Source organism: Amphiprion ocellaris, chromosome 14 (assembly GCF_022539595.1).
Source record: "Amphiprion ocellaris isolate individual 3 ecotype Okinawa chromosome 14, ASM2253959v1, whole genome shotgun sequence".
Lineage (NCBI taxonomy): Eukaryota > Metazoa > Chordata > Actinopteri > Pomacentridae > Amphiprion > Amphiprion ocellaris.
In genome coordinates, this window is record NC_072779.1 from 20,049,541 (window position 1) to 20,075,807 (window position 26,267).

The 26,267-nt window shown below is 40.3% G+C and overlaps 3 protein-coding genes across 4 annotated transcripts; 1 reads left to right on the plus strand and 2 right to left on the minus strand.

Annotated features, from left to right (window-relative positions):
• Window positions 1-768: 768 nt before the first annotated feature.
• On the plus strand, window positions 769-4,542 carry si:ch211-266i6.3 (cytoskeleton-associated protein 2). The gene is made up of 7 exons (XM_023281850.3): window positions 769-876; window positions 1,197-1,279; window positions 1,399-2,192; window positions 2,282-2,615; window positions 2,704-2,764; window positions 2,893-3,169; window positions 3,300-4,542. Exons 2-7 carry the CDS (start codon window positions 1,235-1,237, stop codon window positions 3,562-3,564), a joined length of 1,776 nt encoding a protein of 591 aa, XP_023137618.1. The 5' UTR covers window positions 769-876; window positions 1,197-1,234; the 3' UTR covers window positions 3,565-4,542.
• stt3a (STT3 oligosaccharyltransferase complex catalytic subunit A) lies at window positions 3,583-12,851 on the minus strand. The gene is made up of 18 exons (XM_023281848.3): window positions 12,700-12,851; window positions 11,893-12,013; window positions 10,846-10,906; window positions 10,636-10,757; window positions 10,332-10,477; window positions 9,832-9,922; window positions 9,441-9,547; window positions 9,193-9,357; window positions 8,876-9,056; window positions 8,632-8,787; window positions 7,774-7,865; window positions 7,402-7,557; window positions 6,732-6,920; window positions 6,462-6,578; window positions 6,222-6,324; window positions 5,782-5,970; window positions 5,535-5,650; window positions 3,583-4,971 (listed from the first exon to the last, which is right to left on the minus strand). Exons 2-18 carry the CDS (start codon window positions 11,978-11,980, stop codon window positions 4,933-4,935), a joined length of 2,118 nt encoding a protein of 705 aa, XP_023137616.1. The 5' UTR covers window positions 11,981-12,013; window positions 12,700-12,851; the 3' UTR covers window positions 3,583-4,932.
• A 916-nt stretch (window positions 12,852-13,767) lies between these two features.
• ei24 (EI24 autophagy associated transmembrane protein) lies at window positions 13,768-25,973 on the minus strand. 2 transcript variants are annotated; one of them, XM_023281846.3, is made up of 11 exons: window positions 25,821-25,972; window positions 24,386-24,522; window positions 23,033-23,178; window positions 22,480-22,540; window positions 22,100-22,166; window positions 21,890-22,014; window positions 19,152-19,271; window positions 17,355-17,466; window positions 17,153-17,264; window positions 15,279-15,353; window positions 13,768-15,197 (listed from the first exon to the last, which is right to left on the minus strand). In XM_023281846.3, exons 2-11 carry the CDS (start codon window positions 24,425-24,427, stop codon window positions 15,035-15,037), a joined length of 1,023 nt encoding a protein of 340 aa, XP_023137614.1. In that variant the 5' UTR covers window positions 24,428-24,522; window positions 25,821-25,972; the 3' UTR covers window positions 13,768-15,034. The 2 variants fall into 2 exon arrangements, with proteins under 2 accessions (XP_023137614.1, XP_035809477.2); XM_035953584.2 differs by lacking the exon at window positions 17,153-17,264 and having other exon boundaries at window positions 25,821-25,973.
• Between the last annotated feature and the right edge of the window lie 294 nt (window positions 25,974-26,267).

A 26,267-nucleotide genomic window follows, 5' to 3' on the forward strand; every position in this document is an offset into this window, starting at 1 on the left:
TTTGTCCTTCTACGTAAATTGAATTATAAATGCAGGATTTTATTTGTAGTTATATTTACTACACTTGTTCTTAAAGGCCACAGACAATCTTGCGCGTGGCTTTAGTTTATGATTGGGATTTTATTTTGAAGAACCTCGCTCCCTAATGTGACAGTTCAGCGTATGAAACGAGCGCGCGGTTCGTTTCTGTCCCATAATCCTCAGCGGTCTTTTCAAAGTCTAAGGGTGGAAAACATGCCGGGACATATTCCAAAACTTACTATTTGCTTTATGATGTGGGATTCTTATTTTAAATTTGACATATCGATATATATATGTACACATAGTTGTTGACCCAGGCATTTATTTTAACAGGAACATTCTCTTGTGGTGAAAGTTTTGAAATTGTAATAAAGATTCACTCAAAGATCACTGCTAATAGCTGACGTACAAAGCAGAATATGTGTGCATTTATACGGACTTTATATGTACATTCTGACATTATAGCAACAAAATGTAAGTATGTGTCATGTAAACAACTGGAAGGTCTGCTGCTGTTTGACTGTCACTAATTCGCCGTTTTTTCCCAAGGCGGTTGCATGCATTGGGCGCGTAGCTGTGTGTCTGGTCCGGTAATACAGGAATCCTATTTGGGTTTAAACATTCAAACAGAAGCGAGGAAAACTTGCGGGATGACAGAGTGAGGGCATTCTTTTTCAAGTCTCGTTGTCAGTTTGGAGACATGCTATTGGTTAGTTTTGATCTCTCGCGATACTAGCGCAGCCAATTGCCGTGCAGCGGCGCCAAGTCAAACCGAATAGTTTTTCCTCAAGAGGCACAGCGCCGTGTTTTGCAGCGGAGGAGATTTCTCATATTACTACGAAAGACCGTCACACGGTAAGTCTGTTGTTAACTTCACTTCAACATATTGTAGGTACAGGTGTAGCCATCTCACTGGAGCAGACTTACGGCTAATGTTCTGTCGTCTAACGGCTAACTTTAACGTTTTTTCACTTCCACCCTTCACGTCAACTAGCTTATTAGAGGCTGTTAGTGCAATGCTAATGATGCCTATAACGATGCATCGTTAACGTTGCATATAAGCACATGAAATCAACCTAAACCTAGTGGACTGCATATAAAGTTTTGACAGTGTGTTGTGACTGTGTGTGAACGCTTTTACATTTTTTACACTGACTGTTTTTTTGATCTTTCAGAAATCTTCACTAATTTAACCGGTTTGGGAACCTTCACGATGGACAACGTCGCAGTTTCAAGGCGAAACCACACTAACAGGAAAGTAAGTTGACATATGTAAATTGCACATGAAATAATTGCCTTGCTGCGGCGAATTCTGACACTTAAAAACATTTTCACAGCCAAAAATCAGTCGACCTAATTCTGTTTTAATTACAATAGGGAAACAAGGAAAACACCCAGCCTGCACATGGACCCAAGTCCTTTATCAGAAAAGACAAAATGTCTGTTGCTCCACTCCAACTGAAAAACAACGAAAAGGAAGAGACCGTGGCAAAAAATTATCCTTTTAAAGCCAAGCCTAAGCAGGTTGGCACAAGGTCGACGTCTGCCGAGGTTCTGAAAAAGGTGAAGATTGTGCAAAGAGATGGGAAAGCAGAAACTGAAGAGACTGTGAAGCACAAAAAAATTGTTGCAGAAGCTCCAAAACCCTCAGCTGTTCAGTCATCAAAATCTGCTCCAGGCATGTACAAGGGCAAGGTTGTCCAGTCAAAAATTGGCTCTATTTGGAAGACGAGTGCATATGTAGGTGCAGTAGATCCCAAACCATCAGCACCCAAGACGGGCAGTCAGAACATGGCTAAACGCAGGTCCAAATCTGCCTCTGAGATGCCTGGGCGTGGCACACAAAAACCTGTGCCAACAAGGTCCAAATCAGTTTCTGAAAGACTTGCTCAGGTGTCCAAGTCAGTTTCTGAAAGACCTGCTCAAGTGTCGAAGCCCGGGACCAGCAGCCGCCGTCCTGCTGGTTTCTGTTCTGCACGCCCTACCAGAACCATCCCAGCAACACTAACTTCTACCAGCTCCAGAAACACTACTGCAGCTTCTACTGAGGCACGTGGGACTCAGAACTCGAAGTCAAAGATGCCAGTGACCGACAAGAAGGTCAGCAAACCTCCTATCTCGAGCACCCTCAGCCAGTACCGAATCACCACGGAGACGGCCGAGGAGAGGAAGTAAGTATTTATTTTCTTATGTATTTGATTTTAAGCCTTGGTTTGACTGTATGTCAGAAGTATCAAAAATGTTTCTGTTCCCTCTGCAGAGCGAAACTAGCAGAGTGGATGGCTTCCAAGGGTAAAACTTTGAAAAGACCAGCTATGACAACAGCAGCAGCACCTCCAAAAACCAAAGTTTCTGCAAGACCTGAAGCTCATCAGTCTCAGGTTGAGCCTCAGCCTGCTGCACGGTGTGAACCTAAACCTGAACCCAGCGTGGAAACACACAACACCAACTCTGCTGCTTCTCACTGTGATGATATCCAGGGAGCGGAGCCTACAGTCCACGGCCAAACTCCAATCATAATGAACACCACCCTGGACCTGCTTGAAAACTCTGATGCAGATCTGCCTGTTGAGCCACAGGACACAGTGGATGATGTAAGGAGACCGGCAGTGTCTATGTTGCTGAATGAAAATATGACCTTCCCCAATAATAAACCAGGTTTCTTCTTTATCATTTTGACAGATTGTTGTGAACCTCTGTGATGCCTTGGAGGCCATGGCAACACCATCAAGATGCAGCGATGGTAATTCTGTCCACTGTGTTTTGTTAAGTGTTAGATTTGGTAAATCCGGTGGTATTAGGTCACTTCTTAAATAAAGTTACACTGTATATTTGCTTCCGTTGACACAAATGTCATTTTTTTTCTATTAGAAATCTCGCAGGTGAAGAATGAGTGCAATGATGTTGAAATGGACGACAGCAAACCAGTGGAAGAAAGTGGAAAAGAGGAGCTGAAGAATGAAATGCCTGAGGATGTTGGCGAGCAAGTGAAGGATGAAGTAGAAGAATGTGATGACCAGAAAGTGGATACAGAGGATGCTGAGGAAGTAGAAAGTGGTGATGATGACGGTGTGATGGAGGTGACACCGCAGAGGGTAGATGCTTCAGTGATAAAGTACAGTGTGAAGACCACTCCATACCTGCAAAGGTGAGGCCAGCCACTTTCATTTGCAATAGTGTAATTTTTCTACTCCGTCCATTCAGCTATTTCATTATTAAACCAAGGATAACTTTTCACTGACACTTTTCATTTTTTCTTCTTGAATTATCTCCTGTAGTGTCAGAAAAACAATTGAAGATGAGGTCAGCACAAGTACATCGAGAAGAAAGAGCAACATCAAAGATCTGAAGTTCCTGACACCGGTACGCCGATCCTGCCGCATCGAGCGCAAGTCCGCCCGCCTGCCGTCTATGCTTGTCGATCACGATCCCTGCGTGTCGTCACTGGCTGAGCTGGTGAAGCTGGATGATGATCCCAATGCCTACATCTACAGAAAAAATAATGCACTTCTAGAGGATCTGCCAGACCAACCCAGAGTGTGAAGAGAGCCGTTTTTTAAAAAAAAAAAAAGAAGAAAAAAATTCCTTCAGAAACGCCTGGGACTAAAGCTAATGGACACTTTATACTGTTACTTGCAAGATGTTTTATACTAATCTGAATTCATCTGCAAGATTTGTGTTTGGTAATTTTATTTGTTTTATTGTATTGAGGGGAGAACTTATAGTTCACGTTTTTTCTTTCCTTCTCTGAATGTATTAACAGTTTCCTTTAACAGAAAATTGACATGTATCCCCACATGTACCATAATAAAACACTCTATTTTAAATGTTTTGACAGTGAATTGACTAAAAAGTCTTTAATACATCTTTAAATGTCTCACATTTGGTCATAATGAATGTAAAGGTTAAGAAATATCCTATGAGGAAGTTTAAGTTCAGCATAGGCAGATTTCACTCAAATCCACCAAGTGCAATGGAACTGACCAAGTAAATTGTCAGTTGTGTCAGAATAACGGTTAAACACCCATTGGAATCTGATCTACGTAAAACTGTCACCGACCAGCTGTGGACTTCCCCCTAAGGCTATTCAGGAGATTATCCCATCTTATCTCTTTTAATCAGGAATATTAGGGCCTACAGCCTCCACATGCAGGACTTTCTGCATTTCACTGTTTCTAAGGTCAGACTGGAAATGGGGAAGAATGCTTTTACAGTTGCTGCTCCAACTACATGGAGCATTTTGCAGTCAGAGCTCAAGCTCCAAAGTCTGGCATCTCTGAATGCATTAAAGGCTATGATCAATCATATCCAGGCTTCTGGAGTGCAAATGTTTTATTTTAACTAATCTTGTAAAATTATTTGGATTTTTTATGTCTATGTTTAAATGTGATTGTGTGTTAAAACTGTCATTTTTACCTGTATGTACTGCCATTCTTGGCCAGGTCTCTCTTGTAAAAGAGATTTTGGATTTCAACAGGACAAACCTGGTTAAATAAAGGTATTAATAATTTAATAATCCCACACTGCTCTGATTAGATCTGATTATTCTGTGTTTTGTGAAGGAAAAAAAGACAATTTTATCACATTTAATCCCACTTTAATTGACCACGTAAAAATCCAAAGCGCTCAGAAATGAACACTGCTTTCATTTGACCGCTTCTTGGCAAATTACACTCCTGACGTTAGACTGGACGTTTTGACACCAGTTCCCTCTGATCCCAGATGAGACATTTCATTATAACAAAATAAAAAAATGAAAATCATCCACAAAAAAAACCTAAATCTCTGATGCAATTTTCTTCCCCTAAACAAAAAGTATAAAAAGTACTCTTTCCCACTCATCTGCAGACCACAGGGGAAGGCGTTCAGTGCTGTGCGCTAAAATGCTGTTTTCACTGCCATCAGAAGATTTTATGTCCTTGAAAGACCACGGTTGTCAAGATCTTTCACCTGAAAGATCAAACACAAGACTTTGTTAGAAAGTTCTGTTATAACGCAGATTTCTGATAATGCTGTTCAAAAAAAGTCTTTTGCAACGGTATATTAGACAAGCCAAGCCTGATTAAACAAGAGTCAGTCAGACACAGACTGATCTATCAGATGTGACAAGTATTTGCACTGATGAATAAGCTTCAGATCTGATAAACTAATAGACATTAGATACAGAAGTATAAAGCATCAGAAAACAAAAGTTGCATCAAAAGGAGACATTAACATGTTTTATTTCACTTTAAAACCCAAAAGGTTTAATTTACTATCTCTAGTAGATGTTCATATTAGAAAACCTGTAACCATCAACTAAACTAGATGTTAATTATTTCAACGTGATCCAGCTCAAATTCCAGGTTTAGGTGGTAAAGAAATGTTACTCTTCTAGCCGTACGTCTAATCTGTGATTTCCTAGATTTCCTGAAGAATTGTTTCAGAAGATCTCTTCTTGATCAGCAAACCGATGTGGGGTTGAACAGTCCTTGCAGACTGATTGGTCATATCAATAAAGTCAGCTGCTTTACCTTGTATATCCTAACCAGCCAGTGCTCTGTTGTGTAGGCCTCCTCCAACACATCCAGCTCAAAGTCTTTGTTCCCAATCTCTGCATTCCTCACTCTGTCATAACCAGGAGGGCGCTCTGCAGAGAAAAGCAGCAAAATTAAAGTACAGAGGATAACTGCAAGTTGATCTTATCAGGTTTTGGCAGATATCTGCCTCTGATTGCAAAGCAGAAGAAGAGCTCAGACTCTGGGCTGTAGGGCTACTCACTGGCCTCTGTGTAGACCTGTCCGAAGCGGTAGTAACACATCTTGTACATGAGGCAGTTGAGCAGGACAGGCGAACCCTCACGGTCCACTCTGAACTCTCCAGTGGGAGTGTAGTAGTCGTGCTCTTTGATGTGTTTGCCTGTGTCTGTGCTTCCCCCAATACGGACCATCCACAGAAACTTATTGATGTCTGTCATGCAGAGAGAATACGTCATTTAGACAGGTGCTCAGAACAATGTCTTTTTACAAGTCCAGGATCACTTCATGAAATGAATATGTGAACCAAATATCTTCTAGTCTAACAAATCTACTGAAATTAAACTCCAAAAATTCTGTTATGTCCATTTGATAGGTTAGTACACAGCAAACAGGTTTAGTAGGTACAGTCCTGTAAGAACTATCCTGATATATGAGCTCATGTGCTGATACTTGGGAACGTACCATCTGAGGAATAACCTGTCAGTCCTCCAAAGATGACCAGGACATAACTGACATCCAGCTCCCTCATAATCTCGTAGGCCCTCTCCTCTGTGGATGCCATGGCCTACAAAGGATTCAAAAGGCTTTATTGTCATAAATAACAATTAAAAAAGCATCTGAGTGAATGACAGCCGGATCAACACAGCAGCTTATGAGGCTGAACTTTATAAAGATGATTAATCTAAAGGTGACCCAGCTCACCTGTCCAACTCTGGAGATGTGTGTGTTGTTCCACGTGTTGTTGTCCACTAGAATTGTTCGATTAGCCATTGCAGTTATCTGATAGCCATAATCCCACCATGACATGACTTTGGCGTCCTGAAAGCACAAAAATAAATAAATAAAAAAATGAAGCTACTTAAATGGAAACCCTATAGTTGATGGCTGTGACTGTGCATCGTTCACAGCAACAAGTTCTCAATCCACGTTTAATGTAAGACTGTCTCTTTTGTTACTGTGAGGATGACTGACCTCAGGAGTGTTGTGGCGGAGCCAGTAGTAGGCCTCTCTGAAGTCATCGAAGATGATGCGGCTGCCGTCACCTCCACGAGCCGACAGGACAATGGAAGGAGAGGAGTAGGCTTCACTGGTCACCCAGGTCGAGTGGAAGGTGTACGTGATGAGGAAGAAAGCCATGACCAGAATCATCCCACTGGCAACCTGGCAGGTACACACAATACATCAGGATTTTACCTTCTGCATGCATGTGATAAAGAATACTCAGCAATGTGTCAAGAAATCAAGAATCAAAGTAACAGCGCTCATTCTGCAGAGGGGTTATGGTTTCAGGTGATTTTTACATAAAAATTTAACCTATTTGGATATCAAAGAGATTATTTAACTTGAGGAATTTAGAGGGAAACGTCTAAAGAGGAGCTGAAGAGCTGCTGAGCTGCTAGAAACACTAATAAGGGACATCAACTGTCTTTACGCTCTCTGAAACCAGATCTTAAGCTTTGGTAAAAAAAAGAACAACAAGCAAAACATAGTTGAGGTTGTAACCATGGGAAAGCCTAAAATGGGTAGGAGCAGTTTTTTTCTGGCTGTTTAACCTGTTTGAATGTACTGATTTCCATGTGCAAAATATCCTCAGAATGTCACCATCCTCTAACAGTCTCTCAGACCTCATTATATACTGTACCTCATTTTTGATGGGGTAAGTTGAATCCTGCTGCTTCTTGCTCTTCTTGTCTGGCCGACTGACATCCAAATTCTTCATGTAAGTGGTTAACACCTGGGAGACACCAATGCCTGACAAGATGCACATGACTGGAGCCAACACCAACATCAGACGCACCTGAGGAAGCAACAAACAAGCAGTGCATTAACACATACATATCTATAGAGAAGGTGCAAATTCATATCGCTAGTTACACAATTACAATTTACATCATTACATTCTATTCTGTGAAAATGGTAACTGTTATATTGGAAGAAGCAAACAAACGGGTCTCTGTTGGTTTGGTATGTACATTTGGAAAGCATGTTAAAAGCCGATTTTGTAAAAATATACCATGACAGCGGAGAAGTACATGCTGGTGACTCCATACATGATGATGAAGATCCTGGCGTCGGACAGGTTGTTAAAACAGTAGTACAAACCAACTGCAAGGAAGGAAAGTAAAACCAGTTACATTTGAAGTGATGGTATGTTGTAAAGGCCAATTAATGGTTTCTGCATCTGTGTGTGCAGGCCGATAGGTGGACTGTGGATGCGGCTCTGTGTTTACATTTTAACAGAGTCACACAGTCTGCTGTACAGCCGGTTGCAACTTCCCTCATATTGAACAGAGAAAAACACACGAGAAAACAGCATTGTATCAGTAATTATCAATGAGGTGTGTTGGGCACAGTTTGAAAACCCAGAGGGTTTTTGGACAAATGAGGACTTCTTACAGTGCTTGGGCATTGTTGATGAAAGTATACATAAACAGAAGTCCAGTAAATAGTACTTGAATTTAGATTAATTTAAGGATGAATTATAAAGGGTGTGGATGACAAAGAATCTCCTCATAGCAAACGCTTATTTTAAGCACTGCTTGTTTTCTTGACATGTACTCAGGAGCGCTTGTAGTGTGGATTGTCCACCCAGTCACATAATTTAGGCTGAAAGCAGACAGTCCACGCAGACCCTCGCAAGCTTACACTACCGTTCAAAAGTTTAGGGTCATGTAGAAATGTCCTTATTTTTAAAGAAAATCTGTTATTTTTTTTAAAAAAAATGACGATAACATTAAATTAATCAGAAATACAATCTAGACATTGTTAATGTTGTAAATGACTATTCTAGCTGGAAATAGCTGATTTTTACACTGCAGACGCAGAAACCATGAATTAGTCCTTATGTGATTTTGTGTTTCTGCTGACTTGCCTGGGAACATGAAGACCAGCAGCTGGAGGTCAAAGTAGTATGAGGACCAAGTTGTGGGCTGGTGCTCAGAGACAGAGGCGATGATGGGAATGTTGTTCTTGGCGTAGGAGGGGTCCAGCAGCGAGTAGAAACGACCAGTCCATGGAGAGATTTTACCTGAGAGCAATATGCTCAAAGTCAGTCACAGTCCAAAGCAAAATAATGTAGAAAAGAAGTCAACATTTCTATTACGTTGCCCTCTGACCTGTCAGCATGAGAACAGCACCCGCAGACAGTAGGATAAAGCCCACCAGAGAGATGACACTCTTGAACAGCACCTCAAATTGCTGCGCATTGAGTTTGCTGCGCAGGTAGTCCACAAAGGCATGGATCTGGCACAAGCCAAACACACCGAAGGCTGCCATGTGCTCTGATGACTGCACTGGCTGGTGTAGGACAGAAGAGAGACAAACTGTGTTTCCCAGTGCAGAGTAGAAGCTTTTCTCCCCATCATGTGACTATCACTTTCTTTTGAACTTTGTCTAAAAATATCCTGAAGTGACACAAGTCAGTATACTTTACCTGGAAGCCAACAAAAGAGATCTGCATGGAGAGGATGGTGCCCAGGCAGTAGACTGTGCAGTAAGCCACATATATGCGGTGAGAGAATCGGCCTGTGAGCATCAGCACCAGAACGTGGAGGGGTATAAGGTTGATCAGGAACACGTAGCCACCCCAGGAGGAAACCTAAACACGCGCAAAGACCTTATCATACCTCTGTACACTCTGAAATACTTTAGTGCAACATGCAGATTTGTAGCTCTCCTCACCATGTAGAAGTAGGCCAGTGCGCACATGGACGACCAGTACACCGACCCTGTTTTGACAGCCTTGATCCACATGTAATAGGTCAACAACATGCAGAAGATGGCAATACCTGCATACGACAGCACAGAGGCATTACATTAACAACTTTGGTCATACTTTGTCTAAATAACATTGCTACACACATCAGTATAAACACAGCAAGGCTTAAAATAACAATTACTCTTGTTAGCAATGGTCTTTACAACATGAAAAAACAGTAAAGAATGCCCATTGCCATATACTAACTACCAAGCTTCACTGAATGTCTTGATTTGTGCAACAAACACTCCAAAACCCTGTCTCATTGACAACCAAGACAAACATCACATTCTTTACTGGCAGTTTGTCATTTACCTTCATTATCATAGGAGCCAGCAACAGAACGAGAGATATAACCAGGCACCACTGCAATCATGGCAGCCGCCAGGAGGCCAGCACCTGCATCCTAAAGAGACAAAATAGTACTCAGTGACTGTGGTGTGTACATTTCTACTGCTAAAAGCACATACACTCAGTTTTGTTAAAACCATCTTAGAAGAGTGTTGATTAAACTTTAAGTTTATTTTTGAGGCTGCAGTTTTTATTGCTGCTGAACTGCGCTGCATTATATGGACTGGTGTTTCTATTATATTGTCCATTTAATTTATATCAGTGAGGGCAAATACCAGAAACATCGCTATGTATGATGCATTACACTTCAGTAGCATCTCAAACTGCAAACTGAGGGTACTCTGACTAAAAAAAAAAAAGACCAACTTCTCACAAAAAACGAATGCAGTCAGGAGAAAAGTCATTCCTCTAATGCTACCAGGATTCTTAATGAAGAATTTGTATATGTATATTATGCACTTTACCTTCAGCTCCTTGGTAAAGTGGTAGGTGACTATGGCAGTGAAGGAGGAGAACAGGGGAGCCAGGAAGACGCAGACATTTCGAATGTCAATGGTGATGTGGAAAAAATGTAGGACATGGTACAAGACGGCAGACGTGATCATCAATCCTGGTGAAGGAGAGGAGATGAAGACAATCATTCACTGGCATCACTTTTCTGAACCTTATTAAATGCCTGAACTGCGCTACTTTGCTGATCAAACGACCCAGAATGGAGTTTATGAGTCTGTAATAGACGGTTCACCAGCCTTGTTGTCTGATTCTTACCTGGATAAATGGTGCCACCAATGATCCTCCCCAGAGGATACCATGCTCTGTCATCAAACCAGTTGTGAAACTTATAAAATCCTTCTTCTGCCAGGAAGCGGGTGGTACGGTAGTTGAAGTACCTGAAAGCGACATGAAGGTGAGACTTGACTTTATGGAGGACAATCTAAAAAAAAAAATTTTAAAAATCCTGACGCAAGAGGCACTTACGGATCAAATTCATGGATGACACTTTCAAACCTCAACACGGAAAAAAGTCTGGTGGAGAATGCTGAGGAGGAAGAGGAGAAGCACAGGAATCAACAGCCTTTTCAGACATGAGATAGGCAACATTGCTGGTTTCATCAGTTTGGCACAGCAACAACATTCTGTCACTCAGATCAATTTTACATTAAAGTTCCTCATGGCTTCATCCAGATAAAACTCCAGTGACAGAGAGAGACACAGTACGTACAAGATATTTATTATTTACATGAGATTGGACAGCACATCAAGTGATGTATAATATATGATTATGCACTACTAAACAAAATATAAAAACTAAATACAAAATCTCAGCCTAGTTTATATAAAATTTCCCTGCTCACTGAAAAAGTGGTCCATGAGTGAGGGCAAACTACTACTTAACCAGCAGCTGAAAAATATCTCAATTTTGATAGAAAACAGGACTAAGCCTGAAGATATGGATTAAAAAGCTGAACTAAACTTCAGGCTCTGTTAATGTCTTGTCAAAAAAGAAAAAAAAACAAACAAACCTGGACTCCATTTATTATTTGTGAGTCTTATTAATCTAGTCTTGTTTTTAATCGCAATTAAGTTTTATCGTTTTGGATATTTCTGTTTGTAGCCTAATTAATTTGAAATTGTAGAGCAAAAAAAGAGTGTCAAAGGTGGTGAGTTTGGCTGCAATGTTTTTTTCCTTCACCGATGTTTTTGGACCAACACTAGTGGTGAAATCTGGAAAAAGCGTTCCCCAAATAACTACACACTACTCAAAGTACTGTTAGCAGTGCATGTGTATCTGTTACTGTGATGGCCTGCAGTTCACACTTGACTTGTGTTGAAAGTGATACAGAAATGTTACCAGGTCCAGTCTTGTAAGATTGCGGTCAGAACTTTAACAATAAAGCAAGTAGGGTGCTTATTTAGACATTAAGCAAACACACAACTGCAGCCAGATTAAGGGAAAGGTGCACGTTTGAAAGGGACTAATGTGTTGTCTTTGTTTTCAAGGTGTGCTGGGTGCAGAAGACTCACAGAGGACAGCAGCCATAGACAGGATGAGCAGCTTCAGCAGTGTGTCCTGTTTCTCATAGGACAAACGCAGGAAGCCCAGCTTGGTCATTTTGGCGAGGTTAGGGACAGCTCACCGTACTACCTGATGAAAGGAAGACAAGATCTACTGTGATGAAAAGCATTGCAGATGTTTTTTCAGCCCATATCTGGCTAATAAATGTTTATTTAGACACAATCAGTGTTGCAGCTGCTAACAGTCCAACCGGGTAAGGCCACGCACTAAGTTGTGGCGTCAGGAACCAGGAAGCGGCCACTCTGGAAGCCCTGTGCAGGGATTTGTGCCAGTCTTCTTCACATTCTGGCATTAAAAACTACTATGCAAAGCAGAAACTCAAACTATTAAGCTACGTTATTGATGCTAACTTTCAAAGCAGCAGCATCAGAGAAGTGCTGACAGTTAAACAACCTTCAACATCACAGAGGGAGAAAACGAGCAGCAGCTGATAACTGTTAAGTGGCTATTAACAGGCATGATGTGCATATTTAACATGTATGCAGCCACAGAGTAAAACAGACAGTATCTTATAGCTGGTCAGCATTAGGCCGGCTTATGCTGATGCTCCCATCCAGTTAAAAGTGTGAGAAGCTAGCGAGGCTAACTTGCTAGCCGCTGTTTAATGAAAACCCTAATTATGCGCCTCTTGTCTGACTTGTTGTAGAGCTACCAGTGACTCCTTCAGACATGGCAACAGGACAACAGCCTCAAATAAAAACTGATAGTCCTATATGAGCTAACAGCTTTAATATGCAATGTTCAGTTAGACTCACCCGCTCCGCTCCTGCTACTCGTACACTTTTCACACACAACCTTCACCGTAAACTAAGCCCGCCCTAACCACGCCGCGGTGCGTGTTTATTGGTCGAACGTCGGTGTACTGTAATTTTCCATGAATATGATTGGTTCTTTGGCTGTCATTTAAGTTTGGTTCCCTACATTGCCGCTGAGGTGTAGTGACGTGTCCTTACTGGGGAAAGTAAACATGTCGCCCCCTGCTGGCCCAAAGTAATATCGTCTCGTTTCATGTATCACCATAGACTATATAAAGAATAAAATAAAATCTTTATATACAGTCTATGGTATCCCCACCAAAGTCAAACAGTAAACATTACAGTTAACAAATATTAAAAACTGAGTATCGTTTTTCAAATTTTATATAATCTCAATCAAGATTTAAACGCGTCCAACTGGATTTTTACATAACATGTAGAGGTATACAAATGAATGGAGTAAAATTTTTAACTAATAGATCAGCATGAATCTTTCCCAGTCGATTCCTTATAATACAACCTCTCTATATGTTTAAATGAGGCATTATCTTTAAAAAAATTATCTCTATTTTGCTTAACTTTTCAGAACAGAAATCTGAACCTTGAATGAAGTTAGGTTAAAAACTCATTTTGTTGACATATTAGAGTCCACTTTCATTTGTCTATCGTGAGGCGTGCACAGTAAATCAGAATTTAGCTCTTATATGATCAGATCAGAGTAAAAAGCAAATTATAAGTAAAAAGATGCTTTTCTGCAAGAATAAGCAGTGTTGTGTCTATTTTTAAACTGTGTTCAGATCAAAAGGCATTCTCCGCATAGTATTAAGAGGAATACAAATATTTTCCCACCGTAATGTAGATTTTGTGCTTTTTATCATCATCATTCTTGCCAACATTAAAACTACCTTTACACTGAAAGGCAGAATATTACAGAACTGTAGCACAACTTTCTAGATGCCACCATCACTTTCCTCCCAAGTCATGCTTTTGAGTGACTGATTCAGCCTCATGTTTTGAGTTTTTAGTTTAAAATGTCCTGCAGGAAAAAAAAAATCCTGAACACAGAGATCAAATATTGAATACTGACCAATTTTTATTGAAATTAGACTTATTACTTTTACAAAACCTCACTCACAATTATCAGTCTGAACAAACACTATGCTCTTTTCTACAATTGCACACTGTTTCATGGCCCCTTTCCATGAGCTCTGATGAGTGAGAGACAGGCTGGGGGCGTTGCGCTGCGTTGTAGCGGTGAACATCTGACCGAACATTCAGGAGGTATTAACATTATATACAGCAGAAAAACCAAAGAGCCAATGATCTCTGGGGATCAGTTCTATTTGCATCAGCTCTCTTGTTGATGTGTTGGGGGGGACTAGAGCAAGCAAGGCCGATCACCCGTTAGTTAAGATGTAAACGAGTTAACTACATGGCTCCTTTCTTTGTTACAGAGCCTAGCATTGTGGCGGTCGAAGTGAAATAAAACACAGATGAAGCAGTTTGGCAGTGTCATCTCACCTATCACTAATTTCACACCAACAGAAAAGGCTTAGGCAGCTTTTTCTTGAATTGCAACATCAGACAGTGACAGGTGATTTGAATTTGGGATCAGACACCAAGCAACGCTTTTGTCAACACAAAAGAGTGACTTTCTTATTTGGTTTCCATTACAACAGGTCGCCATTCCTTTGTGTAGCAGCTCCTGAAGTGATGTGTAAATTCTACTGAAAACAAAGCAGTGTCAGGATTTCTTAAAAATCCCCCCTTTATAACTGTACAAGGTTGTCACTGGAACTGCTAGGACACCAGAATATGACAGAGGAACACATCATTGTGCAAGAAAGCATTCAACCTGTGAGGAAGGAATGTGACTTGCAACATCAAGAAAACACGCAAAGTAGGTAAAACACGACTGTGCTTTGCTTTTGAATGCAAACGAGTCCCTTCAAAGTTAAAAAATCCTTCTTTAGTCACAAGTTTGCTCAAACGTATTAAAACTACATGATTTCTTGTGCTGTAATTTATTAAAGGAGAGTCACTCAAATGGCACATTATACAAAAAAAAGAAAACAATGAAAGAAAAATCAAAAAAGAAAAGAAGTCTAGAGCTGAGTATATAATGTGTTTTGAGTGTGAGGCACAGGGCAGTCGATTTTTGTGTCACACTGAAAATGTGTCTGGTGCATGCGGCAAATGAATAACTGAAGGGCCAGAGATGAGATAAAAATGTGTAAACCCTTTATCCCAAACCACACATCATCACTAAGGGCAATCCTTCATGAAGAATCACACTGGAGCCACTCTGCCATCCTTTCTCCTTCAGGTGGAGCCTTCACTGGGTGGGCAGCAGTCTCTGGCGGCTCGGGGAGGTGTGGGGCGAGGACAGCCTCTCTGACGAGGCGGACGACGTCAGGGACGACTGCAGGTGGACAGTCTTGTGGAACAGCTTGTTGCTAATCAGCACAACCAGAGAGAAGAGGCGCAGCTGGAAGTGGCTGCAGGAGCAGAAATGTGATCAGCGACTTGTGCAATGGGACAAACTGTACTTTAACAAGTTGTCTTTATTTGACACTCACTACAGCTTTGTTGGTGTCTTTGCCTCATTAGCGCTGATGATGAACAGAGGGAAGAGGATGGAGAACAAGCAGCCACTGGTAGAAAAGCAAGATAAAATATGATATATAGTGAAAGCAACTCACAGAGGATACGAGGTCCATTTTCCAGGCTGCTCTGTCTTTTGAAACTCCTGCATGTTTTGTGTTTATCTGCATTTTTTCCCAGAGGTGACACAGTGTATCTACATCACTGGCTCTACAAGTTAAATCTATATTATGAGCTCAGGTAAGGTCTGGGACAGGAATATGTTTCTTTGGATGCTTGCATAATAATAGGCTTGGGTTACTTTCTTGTGTATACTGCTCCTAAATTTCGTCCATCCATTATCTATACACTGCTTAATCCTTATTAGGGTCGTGGAGGGGTGGAGTCTATCCCAGCTGATTTAGGGTGAAGGCAGGGGACACCCTGGACTAGTCAGCAGTCTATCACAGGGTTACATATACAGACAAACAATGACGCTTGCATTCATGCCTACGGACAATTTGGAGTTACCAATAAACCTTGGCACGTTTTTGGACTGTGGGAGGGAACCAGAGTACCTGTTGAAAATCCACACATGCACAACGAGAACATGCAAACTCCACGCAGAAAGATCCCAAGAAGGCGGGGACGCAAATCGGGGATCTTCTAGCTGCAAGGCGAAAGCGCTAACATGAAGCCACTGTGCAGCCTGCTCCTAAATTCCACCATGCAGTGACCAGTGCTTCCCAAATGGGGTTCCTGACACAACATTTACAAATGTGTTTGAATAAAAATGCTGTTCATGTACAAAAAGTAGTTATTTTCCCTGTATAGCTGAGCCTTTAATAACACAAACCCCTCTAAATTAGCCATTGGCAGGGCTTCAGCATGTGAAGTACTGGGTGTATTTTGGTTGCACGTGTAGCCAAAAATCTGTCAAGTTCAACTAAACATTTTCACTGAACACATTGGTACACTTGACATTCATTAGGCTTGCAGCCCGAATAGGTAGTGAAAAATCGCTCAGTTTCAACTCTACTAAATCTGATATCTGAACATCACAGCTGTCTGAGCTGCTGCACTGCAGTTACTGAGTGACGACTAGAGGATTCTCTGTGCCCAGCTGCCAAACTGTCTACCGATCCATGTGAGGTATTTCAGTGACGATAGTAAACTGAAGTGTATTGATGCGTGTGAGGCGTTTAGGGTACTTTGGTAAATTGTAGCTTCTACCAATAATCTGCATTTGAGGTGTTATGGGGACATCTGTAAGTAGCAGCTCTCTGCCTCCAATCTGCATGTGCCTCAGTCCATCAGTCACACCACACCACCATCACAAATAAACTGTGAGAAACCCTGAGATATGATGAAAGGGCCAATATTATGCACTTCATTTACTGCAGAGTGCAGCTAAAGTATGGCTGGGAAAGGAGCATTTGCTGCTGTTTTGAACTGTAATGTTAACAAGCCATAAAGAAATGACGAAAGAAAATCGCCCTGCACTGTTTAGCTGCACCTAAATTATGTGCTGATGATTCTAAAAGAAAAAAATAACTGCACCATGGCAACCAAAGCAAAAAGTTAGTCTGTAGTCCTGTAATGTTGCCATCATGTTGTCCACATATAGGAGGTGGCCTGAGTTGAATAGTAAGGTATTGTAACATGATCACTGCCTTCATGGTGGAATGTGTAAAAAAAAAAAAAAAAAAAAAATCTGTAGAGCAACTGGAAAACGGACCTTACATACACAAAGAAATAAAACAATAACAAAAAATCTAAAAAAAGTAGTTCTGCAACTAATACTTATCTTCAATATCAATAATGCTGTTGGTTATTTTTTTTTGCTTTATTAAGTGTTTGCAGTTTCAACCTGATGATGTATGAGGAGGGCAGGGCGGTCAGCAGAGCCATGGGTAAACCAAAGCCGAAGTAATACGGCCAATTCCTCTCAATGTTTGACAGGCGTTGGTGCATCTCAATGCCTTTAACAAACATAAAAAGCCACATCTTTTTGCATGAGTTTTACATTCACTCCACTGGACTCACTGGGTGTGCTAAAAGGGATATCTCACCATGGTTGAACCAGCGATACTCAAAACAGTACAGGGAGTAGAGCAGAGACATGTGCAGGAGGCTAACCATCTGTCCAATGGCATCGATGGGGAAGAGGCTGACGATCATACCCTGGAGCACCACAGAAATACACACAAGCACAGTTCAATTCAGCAAGAATGCAAAGACAGCAGAGCAGTTTGTGCCTTTGAATGGAATGTGCTTTACAGTAAAGGGCAGTGATGTTGTATTATTTGCGTGCAAACAAGTTTAGATCAAGTAGTATTCCAAAAAAGGCCTCAAAACAACTAACAATAGCCCTTTCACCAGTTTATGAAACAGTTTTGGAAAAAAACAACTCTACTAAGTGTAACTCCATTATGTTTTGTGTATTTTGAATATACTCTGAACTGCCCTGTAAGTTTAGAAAACGAAATCACTTGCTTGTCGTGCTGGAGATGGCTGTTTAGTAATAACCAAAACTAGGGCTGAAACGATTCCTTGAGTTATTTGAGTAATTCAATAACTAAAATTCCTCGAGGCAAAATTCTCTAAATTGAGGCTTTGTTTAATCCGCTACATACTCAGGTTGCCAACTGGTGGACCAGACTTCATCCAATTTTAAATTTGATGGGACGCTTCTATTTTAACCGGGGCTGCTTTTCTAGCGTTTATGGCATTTAACAGATCAGAGGACTGAACTATGAAGGCAGTTCAACATAGTCAGACTTTCTTTGTGTGAGTCGGCTCAACTAAAACTAAAACCTCAGTCAGAATTAACAGATATGAAGGTGCTTGTCAACTTTCTTTGTTAACTCTGATTTTCTGCTTCAAACCCGTCACACAAACAGGAGCATTAAATGCATCATTTGACTCATTTTATGCAGAAAATTAAACAATCAAGAACAGGTTGTTTTAATGGAGAACAATGAGGAACATAAAAATACATGTCTGGAAATGATGTAAGATAGGAATTCTGGTGAAAAACTGTTAAACGTGTGTAATGTATTTATTTTACCGATCAGTGCAGCTGATTATTTCTAACAGACAGCTGCACAATAAAACTTAAACTTCATATATTCAAACATTATATTGTATTGAAGTGCATGTAGGTTGGACACTGTCTCATAATGAAGGAAATCACTTTAATTTGTGGCTAAATCAATGTGAAACTAAAGGCATTGATTGAATATTCTCTGTAATAGATACTAATAAACTAATCAGTTTTCTTTTTTGTGTTTTATCAGCTGCAGTTTAAACGGACCAAACATAAAAACATATTTATATGGTTTCTGCATCACCAACTAAATACATGTCGGGTTCCCATGGCTTTGAGTTTTCGTGGGATATTGTGTACTATACTATATATGTACGATACACCGCAGATGTCCGCCCATGTTCTGCCAGGATGCTTATTTCTGTTGCACAGCTCACTCACTTCTGCTTTTGATGCCGTAAAGCGCATGCCTAGCACGGAATCCGATTACCTGAATAATCGCCCAATCGATAAAACACTTGATTACTAAAATAATCAATAGCTGCAGCCCTAAACCAAACCCTCTATGCCTACTTTAATTATGGACTTTTTATGAGTCCATCAGAAAAGGGATGTAATTTGAAAACATTTAGTGCCTCACAGCTTAAAACTGACAGCAACTTCACAGTTACTGTTCAACTCAAACATCTTATGTGGTGACTCTAAAGAGAATCGATACATTTGATACGATTTTGTAGTACTGAAGCAAAAAAAAAAAAAAAAACACAGACGGATGCAATTTTTGAATTAAGAAAGACAGCATCCTTGTGCAATGATGTACCTGAATGAGGAAGAGTGCCTGGAGGAGGAGGTTAAAGAGCATGTCTGCGATGATCTTACTAACGCTGGGGAACGGCTGAGCTTTACAGCCTGACACTTCAAATGCTAGGTCAGCTATATCCTGCAAGAGAAAACAACACACTAATATCTGAGTCAATGCAGCCAAAGTACAAGACAGCATATAAAAACATTACAAACATTAACATTTGGAATGCAGTAGGTGTTGTAATGGAAGAATGAGACGACTGAAAATTAATTTTGACTTTAAATAGTCAACAGAAACTGTTAAATGAAGTTACTCAAAATTTTTATGTGATCATTTCCCTCCTCTCATTTAAAAAAAGGAATGAGAAAAATGTGCCTGCAGCTGCTTCATAACAAAAGCATTGGAACAGTGAGGCCAATCCCTTTATTTTTGCTGTATACTGAAAACCTTTGGGTTTGGCATCAAATGATGAATATGAGACAAGAAATCTACATTTCAGTTTTTATTTCCAGGTATTTCATCTGGATCTGATACACAACTTATAGTCAGAAGTGTAACCAACATGAAAACCGGAGAGCTGTCTATGGGTGAAAAACAAGCAATTGTGAAGGTGAGAGAGGACGGAAAATCAATCAGAGCCATTGCACAAACATTGAGCAAACCAATACAACCATTTGGAATGTCCTGAAGAAGAAAGAACCATGGTGTACTCAGTAACAGAGTCCAATAGGCAGACCAATGCAAACAGCAGCAGTTCACGACAGAAACATTGTGAGAGCTGTAAAGAAAGAGTCTAAAATAACTGCTAGTGACATCAGCAACAACCTCCAGAGGGCAGGAGTGAAAGTATCACAATCTACTGTTCACAGAAGACTTCATGAACAAAAGTACAGACGCTACACCAGAAATGCAAACCACTCATTACCAAGAAGTAAACGAAGGCCAGGCTGGAATTTGCCAAAAAGTACAGAGATCCGTCTCAAAAATTCTGGGACAAAATTTTATGGACTGATGAGATAAAGATGAACCTTTACCAAAATGATGGAAAGGCTAAAATTTGGAGAAAGAAAAGAGCTGCTCATGATCCCAAACATACAAGCTCATCTGTGAAACACAGTGGAGGTAATGCCATGGTTTGGGCTGACATGGCTTCTTCTGGGACGGGCTCATTAACCTTCATTGACGATGGAACACATGATGGCAGCAAACATTTTGTCTGCCAGTTCAACCCTTTGATGCGCAACATGGGTCAAAAGTGACCCAAATCCAATGGAAAATGGATATCTCCTAACTCACACTGCACATCAAACGGTTAAAGGAAGATGCAACCAAACTGATTGGGAGATCCTACATTGTGCAGCAAGATAATGACCCAAAACACACTGGCAAAACAACAAAGGAGTTCATCAGGGGCAAGAAGTGGAAGGTTTTAGACTGGCCAAGTCAATCTCCAGACTTCAACCCTATAGAGCTGCATTTTACCGGCTAAAGACAACAAAACAAACAACTGAAAGAGGCTGCAGTGAAAGCCTGGAAAAGAATCACAAAAGAATAATGCAAAAGTTTGGTGATGCCAGTGGGTCACAGGCTTGATGCAGTTATTACAACTAAATATTAAGTCTTATTCACTTTGATCTATTTTAAAATGATCTGTTCCAATACTTTTGCTCACCGAAAAATGTGGTGTTCCGTTATAAATAATGCTATCTTCTAAGTTGTGTATCAGATCCAGATGTAAATACCTTGAAATAAAAACTGAAATGTTGATTTCTTGTCTCATATTCATCATTTTATGTCAAGCCCAAATGTTTTCAGTCTACAGCAAAAACAAAAGAATTGGCTTCACTGCTCCAATACTTTTGGAGGGGAGTGTATAGTCATATCCAAATGTTCACATCTTCATTTCTCAGAAATCCCCTTCATTTTTTTGGTGCTTTTTAAAAATAAAAAATAAAATAAAGGATCATTCTGAGACATTGCACAGGAAGAGTGGACTTCTTTATGAAGTATGGGAATGTCACAGCTGTGCAGTCCTTTGTGATACTAGCTGTACTGTATCGTTATGACAGTTGGGTATTATTGATTTATAACCGATACCAATACTGTTTATTGATCCGGTACTTTAACGATACTTGTACTGGTTATTTTTGTTTTTTGTTTGTTTTTTTGAGGGAAAAAGGGAACAAATTAAGAACAGAATTAAGCAGAAAAACATGTCTGACAGTTTTTTTACTGTGGAGTATTATTAGTTTTACTTGAGTGTTTCTTCTACCATTGCTCTGCTCTGAGTGCTCTGAAACAGAATTTCACAAGACTCTGACCATTTCAGACTGAATTTATAAATACACACACAGCTAAACTTTCAGCTGGCTATGAGTTACTTTTAAATATTAACCCATATTTGTATGATTTAGTTCACTTTGTGTAAGGGCTCCAGGTATGATGAACTTTCGCTGGATGTTTCTACAGCTTGATCATGTTTCAGCTCTTACATGCAAAAGACTTGCTGCACTTGTGACAACAAACAATGTCAGCATCAACTGTGGTGAAGTGAAACCCCACCTTAGTACATTAAATTCTCTCTGCCAGTGTTACTGTATGTTTGTGTGTGCGTTGCTACAGGCTCAGAGAGAGAGATCTCATCATAGAAAAATTATTACTAAATTAGAAATTGCATTGCTGAGACAAAATCTCTAGAACAGATCCATGTCAGATTGTGCAATGAGATCTATGTAATCAATGCAGGACTTAACCTGGAACCAAATGGCGTTGACTATCTTGCTGAGGACGAACAGAGGGAGAACCCAGAGAGCGCTGAAGACAGAGGTCAGGAAGAACTCCAACCAGGACCACACACTGCCATGGAGGGAGGGGTCACCTGGAGCAAATACAGCTTCATCAACAGACTGGTTTCTACCATGTGTCCAAGAATCTGGTCCAGATTCACTAGCAGTCATGCTTACCGATGATTTTTGCTGTGAGAGTCTGCAGCAGTGGGATAAACACTCGGTAGAAGAGAAACAGACTGAGCTGGAGACACAAAATGAAAAGTTACATTTACTCCTGAATTCATGTTTCCTTGCATGGCAAAGTTTTTCAAAATGTAATGCGTGAATATTGAACTTTCAAGGCATTTTAAGAGAAACTCTACACACTTCAACAGAAGAGAGACAGATGTCATTCTAGCTACTAAACATATGGATGCAGCAGAGTTGTTCACATAATTAAACAGAAACTGGGAGATAAATGAGGGACATAACTGGCTAGTATTTTTGTGGAAAGTAAGAACTTTTAGTAATGCATAACAGACACACTTCACTGTTACAGCTGGCTAAAAACTTACCCAGAACACTCCTCCATTCCAGGCACAGCACTGAAAAATCCTGCTGGCTACTTTGGGTTCACTGAAATAGAAATACTGACAATGAGCATCATGGTTTAGTATTAATGGGTTCACTTTAATTTTATTTTTCTTACTTAACCAGAGTCAAACAAACTCGAACATGTCTCTGTTTGCAGACTGGAGGTATCTACAGCAGTGTTTATTCATAGACATCATGGTAACCCTTTGCAGGGTCTTTCAAATAAAGAGATATCAGCAAAAAAGTGGAGGAATAAACGGGGCACACACTGGACAGGTTATCAGTCCATCACAGGGCCACACAGAGACAGACAATCAAGCACACTCACAGTTATACCTACACACAATTTAGAATCCCCTAATAACCTCAGCATCTATTTGGATAAGTTCAAATGATAGAAAGTTTGCAGGATTCTTTGCTTTTCCTTTCACGCATGCAAACACATTAAAAGCATCCCTCTGTCTATCCGACTCTGGTTCAGCAACACAATTAGCAGCACTGTGACCAAAATATACAATATCTATCATGGCCTACTTGTCTGGTTTGCGCTCCTCACTCTGTGCCCGTCTCTGTGCCAAGGCCCCGCTGGCCCTTCGCCTCCGCTGCTCTTCCCTTTTCAGCTGGATGCGGGCATCCAGCTTGGAGATTGTTCCAATCCCCAATATGGAGTCCTTGATCCCCTAGAGAGACCGTACAAAGAAAGAGAGGATGCACATAAGATGTTTGTTTTTAACCTGAAAAAAACATGTCTGTAATGGAGCATTAAAATGTCTCAGTAAGTGTTTGCTGAACAATTATCCAATTATTCATCAAGGTAATTGCTGACCTAATATTAATCAGTGGCTATTATACACTTAAGGCTCCATGAATTCAGCTGACTGCAACACTACAGATGGGGTAATAAAAGAGGTGTTTGAAAATATTCCAACACAAGGCAAACATTATTTTTGGACTCTTCTGGAGTGCAGCCAGGTCACCTTCAAGCTGATGGTACACAATGATAAAGCTAAAGGTAATAAATATGTAATGAGGTTCAGCCATTTTCAGTTTTCCTGCACAAAAGTACACCAACACAACTTTGTCTGTCGAGGATTTGTCAGATTCATTTTGACCTTGATACATCACAAAAATTTCAGTCTGAAACCATCATGTTCTGATTATTATAGAGAATTTCTGTGTTACCAGTGACAAATATTCAACAATCTATGTGTAATCAGGGTACTATCTACTTCAGTCATATTGTATATGATGAGATTATATTGTGCAAGTGCTCCTTTAATTGTGTTTAGCCAATTTAGATAGATAGATAGATAGATAGATAGATAGATAGATAGATAGATAGATAGATAGATAGATAGATAGATAGATAGATAGATAGATAGATAGATAGATAGATTAAACCTTTATCGATCCCACAGCGGGGAAATTTTTGATGTTACAGATGCAGTACAAGAAATAGTGCAAGAAAAAGAAAAAGAGCAGCACACAATGCACACAATGCACAGATATAATCATTTTCTCCTTCTAGAAGAAATATAAATGTTTAATTCTGAACATTAACCACTTGTTACCTTCACTATACAGCAGGTGATTTGTTATTTTTTAATAGGGGGTACATTCCTCCTCATATCTTCTACTGAGTATATATACTCCAAGATTACTGGTACATGCCATTTCTGTTGTATGTCAATGAAATCAGTCACAACTTGCAGTCTTTACTCTACTCAACAGAGACAACTCTATAGACATTGCTGCCATGTCAAAGTAGTGTTGAATGGGTCCATTATTTTGAATGCAGTGATCCATTTCATTGTGCACACACTACATACTTGTGTGTCCTGTTAAAGCTCATGTGTGAGTCCAGTGTGTGTGTGTGTGTCTGCTGACCATCGCAACATTGCGGAGGAAGGCCCTGACGCTGTCTGTCATCTCTGGACCAGCTGCAGATCCATCAACTGCAGAAGGAGGGGGGGCTGGTGACCTGGTGGTCCGCTCTCATGGTAGGGAGGGGCTCACCCAGTAACCTGCCACAACCCGAAACCAGGGAAACAAAGCCAAGACAGGAGTTAATGGACTGAATGCTCTCTAGCAATGTACAGTAGCCTTTAAAATGCAGATCTAAAAAAAACACGGCTCACTTTAGTATTCTGGGAGATAAATCTGCTCAAAGGCACATTCTGTAATGATGTTTCTTGTCTCAATGTTCATAACAACCAATGCTTTAGTCATATTCAGAATAATAAGCATTATTGTTTTACTTCTTTATTTATGGTAATGCTCCAGTATGTGTTTGAATTTACTACATGGAGAAGCTTAATGTTAAAAAAATCACAACACAGGTTATACAGTATTTATCTGAAAAAAAGCACTTTGATATTTTCCCCAAACTACTTAGCTCTAGTTATAACATGTATAAGAAAAAGAGTTCTAGGATTGAGACAGTTCAACAATAAAGTGCTGTTTAGACATTTTCCCACCCTGAGGATGGTTGGTAGCCATTTTGTGCTGATTCACATATGATGTAACTATTTGTTTTAAAACACCGTTTCAAGCCACCACATCAAGCACGTGTTATTACAAAGAACTATGTCAGTGTAACACTTTTCCCTAAAATGCTTGTAAACAGTATTTATAGTAAGTCTTTCGTTTGCTGTGGATGTTATATGTGGTCACTCAGAATGCAAAAGTTTAATGTGAACCACAGTATGGACAGCAGGGTACTAACTAGTTAACAACTGGGTAAACACACAGATAATGAAGTCCAACCGGATCTGGCCCTTAGTTAGCTAACTGAAGTTAGGAAAGCAAAGCTTCTGTCTGTTTAATAAATGCTGCTCTCCCCCTATTTGTTTACAATAATTCCTGGGTTAGTTGAATGGTAACCGTATACAACAGCAATGTCACCTCTCTTGTTCTCAAACAAGATCTGTAATCGGATGAAACCTTTATTCACCGGCTAGTGTCTCTTGGTGACACAGTTTGAGTAATGGTCAGCGTTAGCAGGCTGACTCAGAGGGTTAGCTCAAAGAGGTGATAGCTATACTCAGGGTTAGCTGGCTCTGTCCGACCTGCCCAAAACTCTGAGCAACCTCATTTGTGAAGACCCTCCTTAAGAGGACCAGTTTTACAGATGTCTCTGACCTCCTCATCTTTGACTTTCGGTGGTTTGTTTAGTCCTGTGCTAGCTTGTCTGTCTGTGTTGCTAGCTTACTGTTAACGCTCAACAACTAATGTAACTCTTGTGTCTCTCGTCCAGACAACGCCTCAAAGAGCGAGCAAAGTCCGAGACAGAGCCCGCAGCAAACCACGGCGTCTTCCTTACCTCATGCGACAGGCTCAGGGTTATAATAACTTCGTTAGTTCTTTGTTTCGCCCCCTTAGTATGACAACAACAAACACCAACCACTACCAGCAACCAGGGCCGTCGAAAACACATTGCGCAAGCTCCGGCTTCTAAGGATCATGGGAAATGTAGTCCGCAGTGCTGGAGGATGAAAGGAGAAACATGGACCGTCACATTCAGTGCTTACAGAGAGAAAAGACGCAAACTCTAATGGAAATATATATTTTTTATTTTTTTTAATTATTGTATCACACTATTTTACATGCATTCAACTGATAACATAAAATATTCTTAAGGCCACAGTGATACTTTATTGTCATTTCTGTTGTTCGTGTATGTTATGCAAAAGGCTGCGTTATAGAACATTTAAGAGTTGCTGACATGATTTGCGACATTTTTTAAAAAGGCACTATTTTTGAAGATAAG

Excerpts from the sequence above, each read along its gene's own strand:
- si:ch211-266i6.3 (XM_023281850.3), top strand. The coding sequence starts at position 1,235 with ATGGACAACGTCGCAGTTTCAAGGCGAAACCACACTAACAGGAAA. Across the intron at positions 2,765-2,892 it reads ACCATCAAGATGCAGCGATG|AAATCTCGCAGGTGAAGAAT; the intron begins GTAATTCTGTCC and ends TTTTTCTATTAG. Across the intron at positions 3,170-3,299 it reads ACCACTCCATACCTGCAAAG|TGTCAGAAAAACAATTGAAG; the intron begins GTGAGGCCAGCC and ends TATCTCCTGTAG.
- stt3a (XM_023281848.3), bottom strand. The coding sequence starts at position 11,980 with ATGACCAAGCTGGGCTTCCTGCGTTTGTCCTATGAGAAACAGGACACA. Across the intron at positions 9,923-10,331 it reads ACTTTACCAAGGAGCTGAAG|GATGCAGGTGCTGGCCTCCT; the intron begins GTAAAGTGCATA and ends TTGTCTCTTTAG. Across the intron at positions 9,548-9,831 it reads TGGCTCCTATGATAATGAAG|GTATTGCCATCTTCTGCATG; the intron begins GTAAATGACAAA and ends TGTCGTATGCAG.
- ei24 (XM_023281846.3), bottom strand. The coding sequence starts at position 24,427 with ATGACAGACAGCGTCAGGGCCTTCCTCCGCAATGTTGCGATG. Across the intron at positions 22,541-23,032 it reads GAGGAGCGCAAACCAGACAA|TGAACCCAAAGTAGCCAGCA; the intron begins GTAGGCCATGAT and ends TTTCTATTTCAG. Across the intron at positions 22,167-22,479 it reads GGAATGGAGGAGTGTTCTGG|CTCAGTCTGTTTCTCTTCTA; the intron begins GTAAGTTTTTAG and ends TTGTGTCTCCAG.